This window comes from Perca fluviatilis, chromosome 16 (assembly GCF_010015445.1).
Source record: "Perca fluviatilis chromosome 16, GENO_Pfluv_1.0, whole genome shotgun sequence".
In the NCBI taxonomy this organism is placed as follows: Eukaryota; Metazoa; Chordata; class Actinopteri; order Perciformes; family Percidae; genus Perca; species Perca fluviatilis.
This window is the reverse complement of record NC_053127.1, coordinates 28,420,002-28,435,864: the sequence shown is the minus strand read 5'-3', so window position 1 is coordinate 28,435,864 and position 15,863 is coordinate 28,420,002. Positions and strand designations below refer to the sequence as shown.

Here is a 15,863-nt window from a genome sequence, read left to right as displayed (position 1 = left end):
AGTGAGGGGGTGGGGGTGGGAGCATCTAATGATTTCCTTGGGTAATCATTTGGAACATTTCTGCTTGTTTTCCTGTGTGTGTGCATGTCTGTCTGTATAAATGTTAAGACATTTGATACAACTTTGACAGCTAATACCTTTCCTATTGTATTTTACACACTAGTTTTAGATTTCGGCTGTTCAGGTTGTTACGTGTTACACGGTCACCTCTCGCTGGCTGTTGCACTGGAAGCCTCACCTGCCTGCTGCATTTACGATATTTTTTTACTGCACCTTGAGTAAATAAGGAGATGGAGTTTCAGAGGTGTTAAAGAGACAATCTGCTTTATTGCCTTCGTTCCAGGGTTTCAGGGAGGCAAGAGTTAGCTGACACACCCCCCAGGGATAGACCCCATATTAAAAGTGTAGGTGCACTGGAGGAAGCGTTAAGCCTAACCTCATTGATTTCAAAACATCTCGCCAAAGGGCTGCATTCAAAAAAAATGTACCAGCTGGCTAACACTGGCACATTTACAGAGATGTTGATTCATTTGCATTGTCCTTGTAAATATATAAATTAAGTTTGACACATTTAATGTGGATACATTTTAGCAGTGTATTATCCAGCATACATTTTAACAACTACAATTAAAGGTACTTGACACTTCTTGTGTCCTAATGTAAGTGATGATTGCGTAAGTGATGATTTACATTCTATCATATTAGCTTTTTAGATTCTCTAAAATATTTTTTTGTTACTCAGCACTCAGAGGTAACGTAGCACCTAACGGAATTGTTTGAAATTTGGGAAGTTTGCTTTCCTAAATGTTATGGTAGAAATAATCCCGCACATAGTTCTGACTCCTGCAACCTCCTGTAAAACTGCAAAGTATCATTTTACATTTGGGTTTTTGTATGTGATAAACACAATATAATGTGTTATTTAGTGAGATTTAGAGATGCTGGTAGGTGTACTTTGGACAGAACCAGGCTAGCTTTTGTGCTAAGCTAAGCTAAGTTAACAAGCTGCTGGCTGTGGCTTCGTATTTAGTGTGTCGTATAGACCTGAGAAAGGTATTGATCCTCTTACACTCAGCAAGAAGGCGCATATGCATAATTGCCAACATGTTGAACTACAACTTTAAAACTGTAACTATGGAGACAGTTGATCTACAGTTGATTGCTTATCATTAATGATGAGTAACATTATATATATATATAACATTAGGAAACGTGCAACTGAAAGCATCTCTTTGTGCTAACCCATGAAAAGTATTATGTAGATGCGGGTGACGGCCAAATCTCTATTTTCCTCTTGACTTTTTTTTCAATTCAGAGTGAACATTAAATATTCATGACATCTGCCAGGATGTGGAACCCCTCTAAATTTAACAGACTGCTGCCACAGACTCGCAGACCTGGCATTGTGTCCTTTCCTATCTGAAAATGGAGTTGCAGATCTCGCACTGAACCATAAAAACGGACTCTTGTTGCTTGTATTTCCTGTGAGAGAGAGAGAGAGAGAGAGAGAGAGAGAGAGAGAGAGAGAGGAGAGAGAGAGAGAGAGAGAGAGAGAGAGAGAGAGAGAGAGAGAGAGAGAGAGAGAGAGAGAGAGAGAGAGAGAGATTTCTTGCATACATAAACATCAGTTATGGCTGACATTTTGACTTTCTTCACTGTTACTTAGAATTACAGCAGTGGGAAAGTGTATAGGAATTACTCACACGTGCATTTTTTCATTATTTGGTTTCTTTTATCTCCCCACCCTTATTATAGATCAAAAAAAAAAAAAGGAGAGAATAAGGGGAGAATATTTTAAAAAAAAAAAAAAAAAAAAAATATTTTTTATATATTATATTATTTTAGAAGGACACTTTTTTTTTTTCTCTGTGTCTTGCAGACAACTCATCTTTGGTTTCTCATTTCTGACTTTCCCATCACATTTATTATTGTCTTTTACTCTATTTTGTACACACACACACACATGTAATGTGTATAATTTTCTCTTCCCTCCGGAAGTGGGAGGAATTTTTAGAACACATTCACTTCTCAGTTTTGTGGGTTAAGTTAGGATTAGGAAAATCAAGAGAAACCACCCAACATAACTGGGTTAATTGTTAGAAATGTTCTTTGTCCGTACATGGGAGCATAATGATTTGTGTCAAATCACATCACACATCAATCACAGGGATGTACAGCACCCACAATATGAGATAATAACTGAAAATGAGGAAGAAAAATGAGACGAAAAATAAATGGGGAAATGCATTTATGGACACACTAACATGGATGGACAGCTGTATACAGACCTGGAAATAAGCCACACAAACTAAATGTCCATCAACAGGAAACTAAAACATTTCCATAATAACTAAGCCAGCAGCACTCTGTGAGGAGTCTCTGGGTCATTTTGTTAAATAGATTTGCGCATTTTATTGCTGATGAGTCCCCTCTCTGCTTGTGTTTCTATTCACAGCCACTTTTTATTACACCGAAATGGATAACAATGAAATGACTTCCTAACAATAGAAATGTCCGTGACAGTACTGGACATTGATATACCAGTGAGCTGACTGTGTGAACTGTGTGAAGTGTAAGTGTTAGAGCTTGCATGTATGAGTCTCTTTCAGAAGTTTCCTCTGAAAAGTTCAGTCTTGTCCATTGTATCGGTCATGTCTGACTTACCTATAAACAGCAACAGAAAAAAATGTAAACTAACTTTCTCATCCCCTTGAGCAAAGATAAATGCTCCGGTCTTTTTCTTCACAGTACATTAGTACAGTAAATGATGTGCGTATTTTAAACCTTGTCAAGTACAGCAGTGGTTGATACTGGAGACACCTACAGAACTGAATGTGTGTTCATTTAATATGTAATCTTTGAGTAAAAGTAAAGATAGAGAAGTCATCTTTCCTCTTTTGGTTGATCGTCTTGCCTTGTGCCATACGTTATTTCTGCAGATTTGCACCCAGCATATTAAAACAACATAGAATAAACCATCTGCTGATGCAATGGTCTCATTTTGCTGCAGCCATAACACTGTTCTTTCAAAATTCATTTTAAAATGACTGGTTGAGGAATTGATTTAGCACTTCCATCAAACCCATACCATCAAACACAAGTTCCCTTTTTTTTTTTTTTCTTTTTTACACACTTCCTGAGGCTGCTTATTATTCATCATAAGAATGAAAAGCATGGCTATTGATTTTGAACACCACAGTAGGCAGTGATGTATTTGTTATTCACCGATATTGACCTGTTGTTGAGTAATGGATGGAGAGATCTAGAGAGTTTGAGGGAAGACAGCTGGGCTGGGCTGGTAATGTAAAGCAATAGTCTAACGTGACAGTATGACTGGAAGAGCCCTCTAAAGATTTATCTGTCCCGTGGCCCAGTAAAGCATTTGAGTTTGACTCGAGTGCATGTGTGACAGATGTATTTTAGGCTTTCTGCATGGCCCTCTTTATCCATCTGTCCTGACAGTATTAACTGCAGTGCAGCGCCCACTGAGCATGTGCTGGCAAACTGTGAACCCAACTCAGACAATTCCTCCTACTGCTCTTTTCTTTAGATTCTCCTCATTTGCCTTTCCCTTTTATCCTTTGCCGCCCTATTTTCTTTATTCTCTTTATCTCTCTTCAACCAATCAAAGCAATCCTTTTCTCAGTCCCACTGCTTGTTTCACCTACCAAAGCCCCATCTTTTATTCCATCTCTCACCCTTTGTCCTAATCCCTGCCCACAATACTTCACACCATCATACCCAACAGTGCATAACCCTCCAATGCACTATCCGCCCATCTCCTGCAATCCTCAGTATGAGCTACATAACCAAAGTATTATGTAACCAACTATTTTTGAAAATACCTTGCCTGGTGGCGAGTGAAGTCGTGCCCTACACCATGCAGTACTTTCAGTCCTGCCACACTCATGTGTTTTGTTACATCTGTGTCCTCCTACCTCCTCTCATCCTGTAAACACGTCCCAGTATCAAGCCTTAGGCACTGGTTCAGCTCACACACACACACACACACACACACACACACACACACACACACACACACACACACACACACCCACACACACACACACACACACACACACACACACACACACACACACAAAGCCATCGCCCCTTCCATCTGTAATGAGAGAACTGCTTCCAATCCATTTTTTCCACAGCTCTGTCTCCTGCTTTTAAACACTTTCATCACTGCTCACTTTCTGCTCATTGACTTTGCTGTTTGCACAGCCCCCCCATCTCCCCACCTCCCCCTCTGTGTCCTGCTGTGGTCTGCTCTCCTCTGCCGTGCCCCTGGCTGACTCTGTGCTATAACAGTGGTTGCTATGGAACTGAAAATCAGCCATTTAAGCAGTAGCACCCTAATGGATTTGCAGACCGTAAACAGAAACTATAGACTGCATCGTTCCCTACATCTCAGAAATAAATGGCTCTCAACACATATATACAGTATATATACACACTCTCTCTCACACACACACACACACACACACTGTAACGTTACCCTGTTTCTCTTTGCTTGAGATGATGAAAAACATTTTTCTGTCATGTTTATGTTGATGATTTAGTTCTTATCCCCCCTCCATTACAGGACTGTATCCAGTTGAACCAGTATAAGCTGAAGAGTGAGATTGGAAAGGTGAGTTATTTGCCATTTGTTCAGTTTTGGAGTGGTTTGGAAGAATAGCAGCTGCTTTGAGAAGATTGGCCCTTTGCTCAATTTAAGTGAGCAGATTCACATTCACAGCATGTGCTCACTAAACGTTGTGAGTTATTATATTGCTTGCATATTCTTACATTTTAGTCAAATATAATAGTTATAATAATATATAATGTAGACAGGAGGGTGTGTTTTTGGATATATTCAGGTGAAAACCACCTATCCATCTGCGGAATAGTTAGCTAGCTAGCTATACATACTTTAAAACGAGCGATTTCAACAGTCCAGTAATGTTATTTCATATTTTATCCTACAATTGCCTGCATTGTTGGCTACATTTACCTTTTTACTTGCTGAAGTTCTCGTTTTCTAGAAATATATTTCACTATCAAACAAGACGGAGCCAAACGTTACAGCCATGCTAGCAGCTCTGAGGCTGTACTTAGACACAGCAGTGCTTTGAGCTTAATGCTAACATGCTCACATGCTCACAATCACAAGGCTAACGTGATGTTAAACAGGTAATGCTTATAAGGTAATGTCCATGATGCTAGTTTAGCATGTTAGCATTGTAACATTTGATTAGCGCTGAATATAAAGTGGGAAAAGGAAATGTCAACCTCATGGCGGTGCTAAATTAAAGTCAGGGGATCGCCAAAGGGTTCATTATTTGGGGACTATGAATGCCTGTAGAAAATGCTATGGCAATTCATCCAATAGAGATATTCCAGTCTGAACTGACCGACCAAAGCTGCCATACTGAGAGCCACGCCGCTAACATGGCTAAGTCTGTGTGACAAAAACACTAGATTGTATATAGTAAGGAGGAGGAAATAAAAAGGAAAATGCCAAAATTCAAAGTGTGCAATGGAACTAATGTATGCTACACCATTTTAAACTTCACAGGAGACACAGAGCTGCAGAATTACTAAATCCGAGAGCACACCAGATTGACTCACATTTTGCATTTGCAAAAAGTAACGCTTGGAGAGAAACACTTCTGTGATTAACACATGGAGGAAATCACTGTGGTTGCAACAGAGATGAAAATTGAAAAACTGTCAAATTGAATTGAGTGAATTGCACATCATTTTACACAACAAGGCCCGGAACATGCAAATGGCAATGTTTTTAGATTAGCATACAGCATTCAAAGTACCTATTTACAGCAGACGGAAAGAGGGGAAAAAAATAGTATCTGTTGGATATTTTTACGTTCAAATGTTCAATTTTTTTTCAGAAATTAAACCGTGATATCAAACCATCTCTTTTATGAAACCTAGTGAATCTTAGGTGTTAACACTGGAGAGCGACGCATGAATTTGTGACATTTGACATTTGTTAAGCTTTGTTACATAAATTTGGAAGAATTCACACTCTTGCGTTTCTTGACTAAAGCCCACAAATGGATTTTTGGTTGTGCATAACACCAATTGCTTCTAAAGCCCAATAAATCCTGAGGTATTTACCATCAGCCAGGTGGCAAATTTAGATGTTCAAGACATTAAAGGTGATCTCATTCGCTTTATGTCAATAATGTAAGTGTTTGATCAGCTTCCCAAGCAGTTTTGTTCTTTGGAGGTGTGTGTGTGTGTGTGTGTGTGTGTGTGTGTGTGTGTGTGTGTGTGTGTGTGTGTGTGTGTGTGTGTGTGTGTGTGTGTGTGTGTGTGTGTGTGTGTGTGTGTGTGTGGCCAATCTGTGTTGTGTTAGAATAGAAACTGTGCTGCCTTCAAAACAATCTGTCGGTATGATGCCGTCTGTTCTCAAAGTGATGCTTTAGGAATCAGTTTTGTTGTTTTAATGTGGAGCTGAACCACAAAAGGTGGGTACCGCATTGCATTCTCATTCACTAATGTGTTGCTGTATATCCACATGTGATAAATACTGTAATCTCTTTGTTGTATTGCAGGGCTCCTACGGTGTAGTCAAACTTGCCTACAATGAGGATGATGACAAACATTATGTAAGTCAATGCAATCATTTTACATTTCAGCAACTTCTCTCTGACATCTAAAACTGATTGCATGCAACTGAAATGCATCCCCTGTGCCACGTACACAGCCACAGTTCTCCTCTGAGTTTTCATCAAGCCTCTCAGCCTCCATTGTCTAGACAGAAGAGCTTTACAGCGGTATTGATTTTTTTCCACTTTGTTGCTTAGCTGTGAGTTCCATCCCCTCAAATTGCATCAGTTGCCTTGGAAGAAACTTGAAAATGAAAGTGGCTTCTGCTGCTACTTAAAGTGCATCCAAGACTTTATTATTATTTATCTTCAAAACAGCACTGCTGTTGCTTTGTGTACCGGGTAGCTGCTTTGAGGTCAGTTTCTGAGGGACAATGTGGATATGAGCCAGCACGCTGAGATGAGGTCATTTTAGGTGATTTGTTCCCTTAAAAGCTCAGCAAACGCGGCCCCTCCAAATGTAAGCCGTTTTATGTTTGAACACAACAAAGCTGCACAGTAACAACAATGAAAGTGTTTGGATGAGTCCCGTCAACTTAAGCTGCTAACCCTGGATGGGTTTAAGATGTACTTTTGAACTGGAGCCAGTAAGAGCTCGGAGCTAAACAAGACCCAGCATTAAAATGACAGCTTGTAAATGGACCGATGCAGAATGATAAACGGGAGTTTATGTAAGGACGCAGACGAGCCCTGTAATGAGCGAAAAATATTACACTCTGGGAAATTTAAAACGCACCACTGTAAATTTTACTATAAATAAGTATGTAGTTAATTTGTTAAAAAGTCTTGACATTTATATATCACAGTCCATACACAAAAAAAGTGTATTTGTGTGATTTTGGTACAGAAGGTGAGCGGTTATATATCCTATATTTTGCTAGTGGTTGCACATGAATTATCATGAAAATCCTGTCCGATCACTCATTAAACGCACATGATTCTTGCCTATGATAAAAAGGCACCAAAAGGAAAGAAAAATGATAGTTTTGTAAGATGCCACAACTGACACGAGCACAGAGGGCGAGGGCCATTGGTGGGCTCCAGGGCAGTGAGAGCAGCCGGGTGGTATCTTGGTGTTAACTGTTGGACTGGCTATAAGAGCAGTACAATGTCACTGGAGCGTCTGCCAACTGTCCAAGACTATGCCGACCACGTGTTAGGACTGCGGCACAACATTGACCGATACGGCTGGTGTATATCTGGCAGCAATCCCCCAAAATCAAATCTGGCAGTATTGCAGGTCCATGAGGAGACGTATCACATTCTTTCGAATATTTTGCATGACATTGAAACTCTCATTGAGGTGTATGAATTGAATACGTTCATTACAATTAATAAAATAATCAAATGTTTGATGCTATTCAAAAATGGAGTGGTGTGTTTTTTATTTCCCTGAGTGTATATAACAAGGGAGCGATTATATAATCTATCCCTCTGGATCAATAACAACATGCAGCTTCAAATAATGCCAACCTGCAGAGCTGCTCAGACATTCAGCAGAATGCAACCCTGTCTCCTACAAATTCTGTCTATATATACTACAAATTGGCAACAGTAAGAAACCTAATGCTGCCAAGACTGCATCTTTTATTAACATAAAGAGGAATTTAATTATCATATCTGGCAAGTGGAAGAATGTTGCTACTTAACATATCAGCAAAGTATTAACTAAGAATGTATTTCAGTTTTCCAACAATATTTTTTTTAATGGTTATGTTTAGGCAACTCACAGCACTTGGTTAAGGTTAGGGAAAGATCATGGTCTTGGTTTAATATCGGGAAAGGTCGATTTGAAGCATAAGACACAACATGTTCACTTAATTAACATTTACCTGAAACCATCATCTTTCCCAAGCCAAAGCTACAGTTGGTAACTTTAATAAAACATAACTTTTAAACTTTCATATTTGCTCAATCGTTCGCTATATCCTGACAGGACTACGTGAATCATATCTGTGAAAAAATCCTCTCCTGGTGCTACTAACGGCATATGGAAACAACCAATCAGAGCCGAGGAGCCTCTAACGCAGTGTCCGTCACTGCTCGTAAACTGTCAAACTAGGCAGCACTGATTAAAAATGAACCAAGATTGTGTTACTGCATTGCCCATTTCTCGCCTCATGTTTTCAGAATGTTTTTTGTAGTTTACTGTTTAGCTGTAAAATAAGAAAGTTTGGTTTATCTGTGTTTTTTGCTCCTAACAATGCCTTCCAGGCAGCTGCCTGGAAGGCAGATTTCGGATCATCTACAGTGTGTTGTTAATTGAAATCAGCAACAGATCGCCTGTAGAGCATTTTAACAGGCTACTCTGGCATAATTAAAACAACTGGAGACTGCGTTCAAGCTGATATATGGGTCTGGTAACATTTGAATTGAAAATGGACCTAACAGGATGCAAGTGTTTCTGTGACTTCCTGTTCAGCCTGAAGGCTGCTGGAAACTGTCCGACTCGACTGCGGCTTTTTGTCACCGCCCCCGGCTGCTGCCGCCTGCTCCCGTCCACTTTACAGGCGAGGCGCAGCTCATCTCGAACAAGCCTATTGACACTGCGTTAGAGACTCCTCAGCTCTGATTGGTTGTTGATCTGCGGGTGTGGTGGAAACTTGTGAATGCCATTAGGAGCACTAGGAGGAGGCAGAGGAAAATGATTTATTCACCGATAATCTGTCTCATGTCCGGCTGTCAGGATATAATGACCGTTTGAGCAGAAATTAGTTTTTTTGCATGGTTTAATAATGGTTTGGGTTTAATGGCACCTGACTGGAGAATTAGCTCCACCAATTGTTTATCTAGGTGTGCCCAGCTCCTAATATTCTAATAATAATACATCACAACAGTAGTGGATGGAAATGTATGTTAAGTAACAATTCCTTTGCCAGATTTTCTAGAAAATTGGTTAAAATGTGTGCTACACGTGGATGAAAACTGATCTGCTTTGTACACCCACCATCCACTCAGACCTCCTCTCTGTTACTAGCGCGCAGCACATAAATTTAGCTCTTCCCACACTACAAAAAACATAGTAGTATATAGACATATTTTCTCTGTTGCAGTATGAGATTTCAGGCGCAAATGGAACCTCAGAGATTTCCCCTTTTTTGTCAGAATGTGAAACCACAGATTCCTGATGATAAAAAATGTACAGTGTATCCAATGCAACAAATTTTTGCCTCCTCCTTTATCCGTCCCATCTGCCTCCAGTATTTCTGTGTGCACACATATTTAAAGCTTTTATGTTTTCTTGTTTGCGTCTTTTGTTTCTGCTCTGTGTGGAAGCGTTATTGCATTTGATGCTGATTGTTGACTGATGGTAAATGTTACCTTCAGGGACAGACTGCGGGTTATTTGCTGGCTCAAATGACAGAGACATCTGAAATAACAATGACAGGAATCAGGAGAGGAGGAGGAGGAGGAGATGACTGATGATGGCATGGGAGGGTGATTCTATTTCCTGGCAATCTGATTTGGTTTCACACAAAACTGATTGGATATTTGCATGTGGAGCATCTGCAGCATGATGCCAGGTTCTCAGCCTTGGCATTAACAAAATACTGGTGAATATTGCTGTTGATAAAGCAGCAGTTTTAAGATGAATGACAATGGCACATTTTTTGACTTGATGACCAATGGATAGAGATCAAATAATTTGATGACTAATTCTTACCAATTTTATGTTTTAACACACAACTCTTGTCCATGAGAGTGCTGGAAGCCAGTTTTTTTTTCATCCAACACATCAGCATATTACTAAAAGTCTTTGAATCCTGCATGTGTTTGTTTTGGCGTCCTTGCTATATCATTACCATGATCACAATTTGATTTGCAGGCTTCCAAATGTGATGCAGGCTGTTCATCAGCCTCGGGGACCAAAGTAAACCGAATTTGTGCAGCATTCACTCAACCTATTTCAAATTGGTGAGGGGGTGAATTTGTGAATTTAAAGAGCTAATTTGGTATTTGCTCTCAGAAGCAGGAGGAGAGTATTTACTTCTCTTTCATTTGCTTAATAAGTGCCTGGCTCTCCATCTCACTTCCCAGAGAAGTCTGGAGACGCCTAAACCCAGTGCGAGATATATTAGGGATGCTAATTTAGATTTTTTTTCTGACCAATAACCATTCCTCGTTCCCTAATAATATACATATATTATTATGCGCTGTCAATCGATTAAAATACTAAATTGCGATAAATTGCATGATTGTCTATAGTTAAAGGTGCTGTAGGTAGGATTGTGAAGATCCAGGACTTAGCCAAAAAACATCAACTTCTCAGTCCCTCCCCGCTTTCTGCTAAAGCCCAAAACAGTCTCGTAAGCTCCTCCTCCCCCCACGAGGGAGAATGAATGTGTGTATGCATGAGCAGTGATTGACATGCAGTTAGACCCCCGACTGGCCCTGATTGGTGCATCTGAACAGGGAGCAAATCCCACTACAGGCTGTAGGTGGTGCCAGAGGAGCCAGATTCTTTTTTAAATGACCTGCTTCATGTAGTTCTACTGGAACATAGGGCCAGTTTCAGCAAATATGACAGAAAGTTAGTTTTATAAGTCTTACCTGCTGCACCTTTAACTCACTATTAATCTCACATTTGTATCTGTTCTGAATGTACTTTAAAAGGGATATTTTTTCCCTTGGTATTTGCACACACAGTTTTTCCATGTTTAACTCTGTGGAGTAACAGTTCAGTAAATTGCGTTCACTTTTAAAATTGGTAGTATGAACCAATGAAGCCCAATATAAAATAAGATAGCAAGGGCCTTAAAGTTATAATCCTTAAGATTTTCATGAAATCAAATTCTGTTTATGATACAATTTGTGTTCAGTATCTTTGAGCAATAGCCATACCGTCCCTCCATAGTTGTTGTCATTGTGAGTGGAGTTTGCCATTTCCACACTGATGAGCTTTGTTTAGTTAAATTACCGCAAGCTAAGTGACATACAACCTTTTATTTTTGCCCTGGGTCCCCTGAGGAGGTTAATCCAGTATAAGTTTTGGGCATTTTCCTCTCTCAGCAAACTTAAGGCACAGAGCCGAAGTCTTGTTAACTTGCAAAGACTTGTTTGTCTCCAGATTAGAGTGCTGAAGAATTCAGAAAAGGCACAATGGCAGTGAGGGAACAATATGATGACTGACATGATGCTTCAACCTCTTATGTTCCACCTCCTACAAAATAAAGTTCCTGCTGTCATGCTTTTGGCTGCCTTTGATCAGTACCCTACATACCACTCACCAGTTCCTCCTTAGCACATAATCAGAAGCTCTTTACCTGAACTCACATTACCTTTTTGGATTGTTGTTTTTTCCACAGTTATTGCCATACTTTGTTAAAAACCAAAATACAGTATAGTCATAACAAATTTCATTGGTAAAATACATTTACTGTGACTAAAACTGCGATGATGCACCTACACCTACCTACAGGCAGAATTTAGCTTTTGCGATGGCAGCTATTTACTGCAGCCCCACCATCAATCCCAGATTCTGTAACGAACTCTGGTATGAATAATGGAATTGTCAGAGTGCCTGTATCGCAACATAAACTTTACAACCGAAAAGCTGCTATAATTCTGAATATTTCTGGACAATTTTTTACTGTTTGATGGCTATGTGACTGAGTCATTAACCAACCTTCCACAAGTCTACACACACACACACACACACACACACACACACACACACACACACACACACACACACACACACACACACACACACACACACACACACACACACACACACACACACACGCACACAGCACACCATGGAAACTGTGTACAGTACAGGGGAGGATCTGCTTCCTTGCCAAACTTGGTTTCTGCATAGCTATGGCGACCACAATTTTAGAAGAAACTGCTGAGCTGTACATCACCGGAACGGTTTGTGGTGTTGAAGTGGTAGAAAATGTTCCACTTGACCATGAAGAAGTGATCAGTGAAATGATACTTACATTCTGACAGCATAGTAATTAGGCATTTTGGACACATCTCTGACATGCAGTGAATGTTATTTACGGTCTCTTCACCATGTGCATAAATAATTCCTTGTAACGAGACTTCACTATGACACACATATACACACACACACACACACACCCCTCCACATAACAGATAAAAAACCCATTGACTAAAATTTGTGTTTCTGGCTTTGACGAAGGCACATGTGAGGACACTTCTGAAGGTTGTGTCAGCAGCAATGACTCAAGGTGTTATGTTGCATTATTGTTCATTTACATGTACATTTCGGTTACATCTTGCCTAAAGGTTCATTTTAATTAAAAATGTTGGTATAACTGCTTTCAGTTCTAGTTCTGGTTAAGTTATTAATGTATGGTTATGCTTCCCTTTACTGGCTGCATGTGCACAAACTCACTTTCCACTTTTCTAGGCCATGAAGCTGGTGTCTAAGAAGAAGTTGATGAAGCAGTGTGGTTTTCCACGTAAGTCCCTTTCTGTTCTTTGAAACACACTCTCGCACAATTCACTGTCTGTATGAGTGTATGTTTACAAAGGATGTTAACTAGGAAGTAACATAATCATAATTGCAAACACTGTCAAAGTGTGTGTGTGTGTGTGTGTGTGTGTGTGTGTTGTGTGTGTGTGTGTGTGTGTGTGTGTGTGTGTGTGTGTGTGTGTGTGTCAGCAGTTGGTCTGATGACATTTAGAAACATTCTCTTACCTTTTGTTCTTCCACAGCATTATTATCCCTAACTGCAAGAGGTGGTAGATTCCATAGATTAAGACATGTCTTCATGGGCAGCTCAAAACCTACATCATTTATAACCTAAACATTACCATTGGAATAGTAGTTTAGCTTAAGTTTTGAGATATAGATATATATATACTGTAAATTCACACCTTGCCATCAGAGTGCACAACAAAAAGGTTCATCCTATTATTATGTCATATTTTCTCATCACTAGAGACCCAATTATTTCGTTTTTGCAAAAAGCTTTTTTTGTTATAACACAAAAGCCTGCCAAAAACAAACTTTTCTTGTTATAACAGGATAGGCTGATAAAAAGAAACCTCCAAGAAGATCGAGCAGCCTACATCGGCTTGAAAAATGTAATTTAAATATAGTAAATATGGTTATAACTTTCATTTGATGCTTAGGACACGGCCAATTGAAGTACTATCCATCCATCACTGTATCCTTATCCCTTATCCTATGCAGGGAACACCGAGAGCGGAGTAGAGACAAACGTGTATCTGACTCCTTGTCAAGATTGATCACGATCAAATCATTTAGTGAAGTTGTGTGTGTGGTTTGTGTGGTGGTCTGCAGGTCGCCCACCCCCAAGAGGACCCAAAGCGGCCCAAGGAGAGCAGCCCAAAATCTTAGGACCCCTGGAGAGGGTCTACCAAGAGATTGCCATCCTTAAAAAACTGGACCATGTCAACATTGTCAAGCTGGTGGAGGTGAGAGTATCCCTATCTTTTTGATTTTATATTAAACATAAAACAGTAAGGTTGCTGCCTTGGCATTCAGAGACCAACCAATGCATCCGTCCTATTGCTATTAGACCTACCCATGCATTCATGCTGGGAATTATGTTAGTATTTTCTCATGTTGCTTATTTTTTTATTAAACTGTCAATGTTAACTTAAAGGTCCAATGTGTAGGAATTTCTCCCATCTAGTGTTGAGATCATACATCGCAATCAACTCTCTCGCGCCACGCAGTTCAAATTACGTATTACAGCTACGGTAGCCTTCACTCTTTTTTTTTTTTTCTGATGACGCCGGTCTCTTGCTCTTTTCCATATCCTTTTTCTTTTTCTGGGTGAAGAAGAAGACTCCTGTTCCTGAAATTTGGAGTTTGAATAAGTATGGTCCTCCATGTTTCCTTCGTCAAACTTGCCGGGGGCCCGGGAAGCTACGATACCCGTTAGCAGCATTAGCAGCACCTGTGAGTTTATCATGGGACAGCGAAAACGCGAAAGCCGGAGCAGTATGTCCTGTATGTCCCTCACCGGCTAACGTATTTCAAGATGGCGCATGATTATGGAGCGTCTACCCCAGGTCATGAGAATGGAAATGTAAAATTTCAATCCAAAAGGAATACTTGGAATTGATGGTGGTGGTAAATATTCATGAAAAAGGAGAAGTTTGTGAACGGGCAACACAGATTTAGATAATGAACAACTAAACATGTTACACACTGGACCTTTAATGACAGATCATGTCGTGTTCTCTGAATACGCATATTTAAATGAAATATCTCAACAAGTATTCAATGGAATAGTAAGGAGTGGGCCTTTGGAAAATCGAAATAGTTTGAGTCAGCAGATAGGGTTACGATTCCAGTCAAAGAATTTATGAGAGAGGAGCCTTACATCAAGGATAAGCAGTGGACATATACTGTACATGCTACTAGCAGGAGGTTGTATTTGTGTGTATTTGTGGTCTAGAAAAAAACAAACATTATTTATAACAAATGGGAATGAATAAAGCTTTAGCCCTGTAATCCACAAGCACACATTCATCATCCGGTCAAAAAACTCCTTTTGCAGGAATGATTACTGTACACGATAATACTACACATTGTGGCACATTACTGTACACTACATTACTGTTCTTAAACATTATGCCAATGCTTAAGGCTAACAACAGTAGCTCAAATCATTAGCACAAATAGCAATGTTGATATTTGGAAGCGGGAACATATGCCATTTCATATCGGTTTCTCTGATAATAGCACGTGGACGTCCACGACAGGTTGAAATCCATTGTGTTAATGATTATCCTTTACCACTGTGTCTTCAGATAACTAATTTCTTGCTGTGTACCCTGACTCACGCTTTGTATTTATGTCACATCAGTTAATGTCGGATCAAAAAGGTGGATAAACCCTGTGTTGCCAGGAAACAGGTGGGGAAAATAAGATAGCTTTACCTGCCAGCACAACTATCGCACTTCTATCCCTGGACCCTTTTATAATGTGTAGGTGATATATTTTGGAAAAACAAAGCTCCTCCCCCCCCCCCCCTGTAAATAGATTCTTATATTCAAAAAAAGCTCTGAAACTTGGGTGGAGTTGGGGCGTTTGGAAGATGGATAGACTTTCTACAGAGGCGGTTGTATATGAAAGATGATAGCTGATTCTCAAGACGTGAGTCAAGATGCCCGCAGCTCTCTTGCGATATCCTCCGAGTGTTTTTCAATCTTGGACAGATGGGAACCGTCGGGTGTCAGGCTCAGGGAATCAGTCAGTAGGAAAGCTGTCTGGCTTGCTCGGGTGTG

The 15,863-nt window shown here is 39.9% G+C and overlaps 1 protein-coding gene across 2 annotated transcripts in view; it reads left to right on the top strand.

Moving 5' to 3' along the window:
• Positions 1-15,863, top strand: part of camkk1a (calcium/calmodulin-dependent protein kinase kinase 1, alpha a) — a 71,145-nt gene that overhangs the window by 34,647 nt on the left and 20,635 nt on the right. For both annotated transcript variants that reach the window (XM_039778141.1, XM_039778140.1), the window contains exons 3-6: positions 4,592-4,639; positions 6,570-6,623; positions 13,006-13,057; positions 13,906-14,039. In XM_039778141.1, coding sequence (XP_039634075.1) covers positions 4,592-4,639; positions 6,570-6,623; positions 13,006-13,057; positions 13,906-14,039 — 288 coding nt within the window. The remainder of the gene's footprint in view (positions 1-4,591; positions 4,640-6,569; positions 6,624-13,005; positions 13,058-13,905; positions 14,040-15,863) is intronic.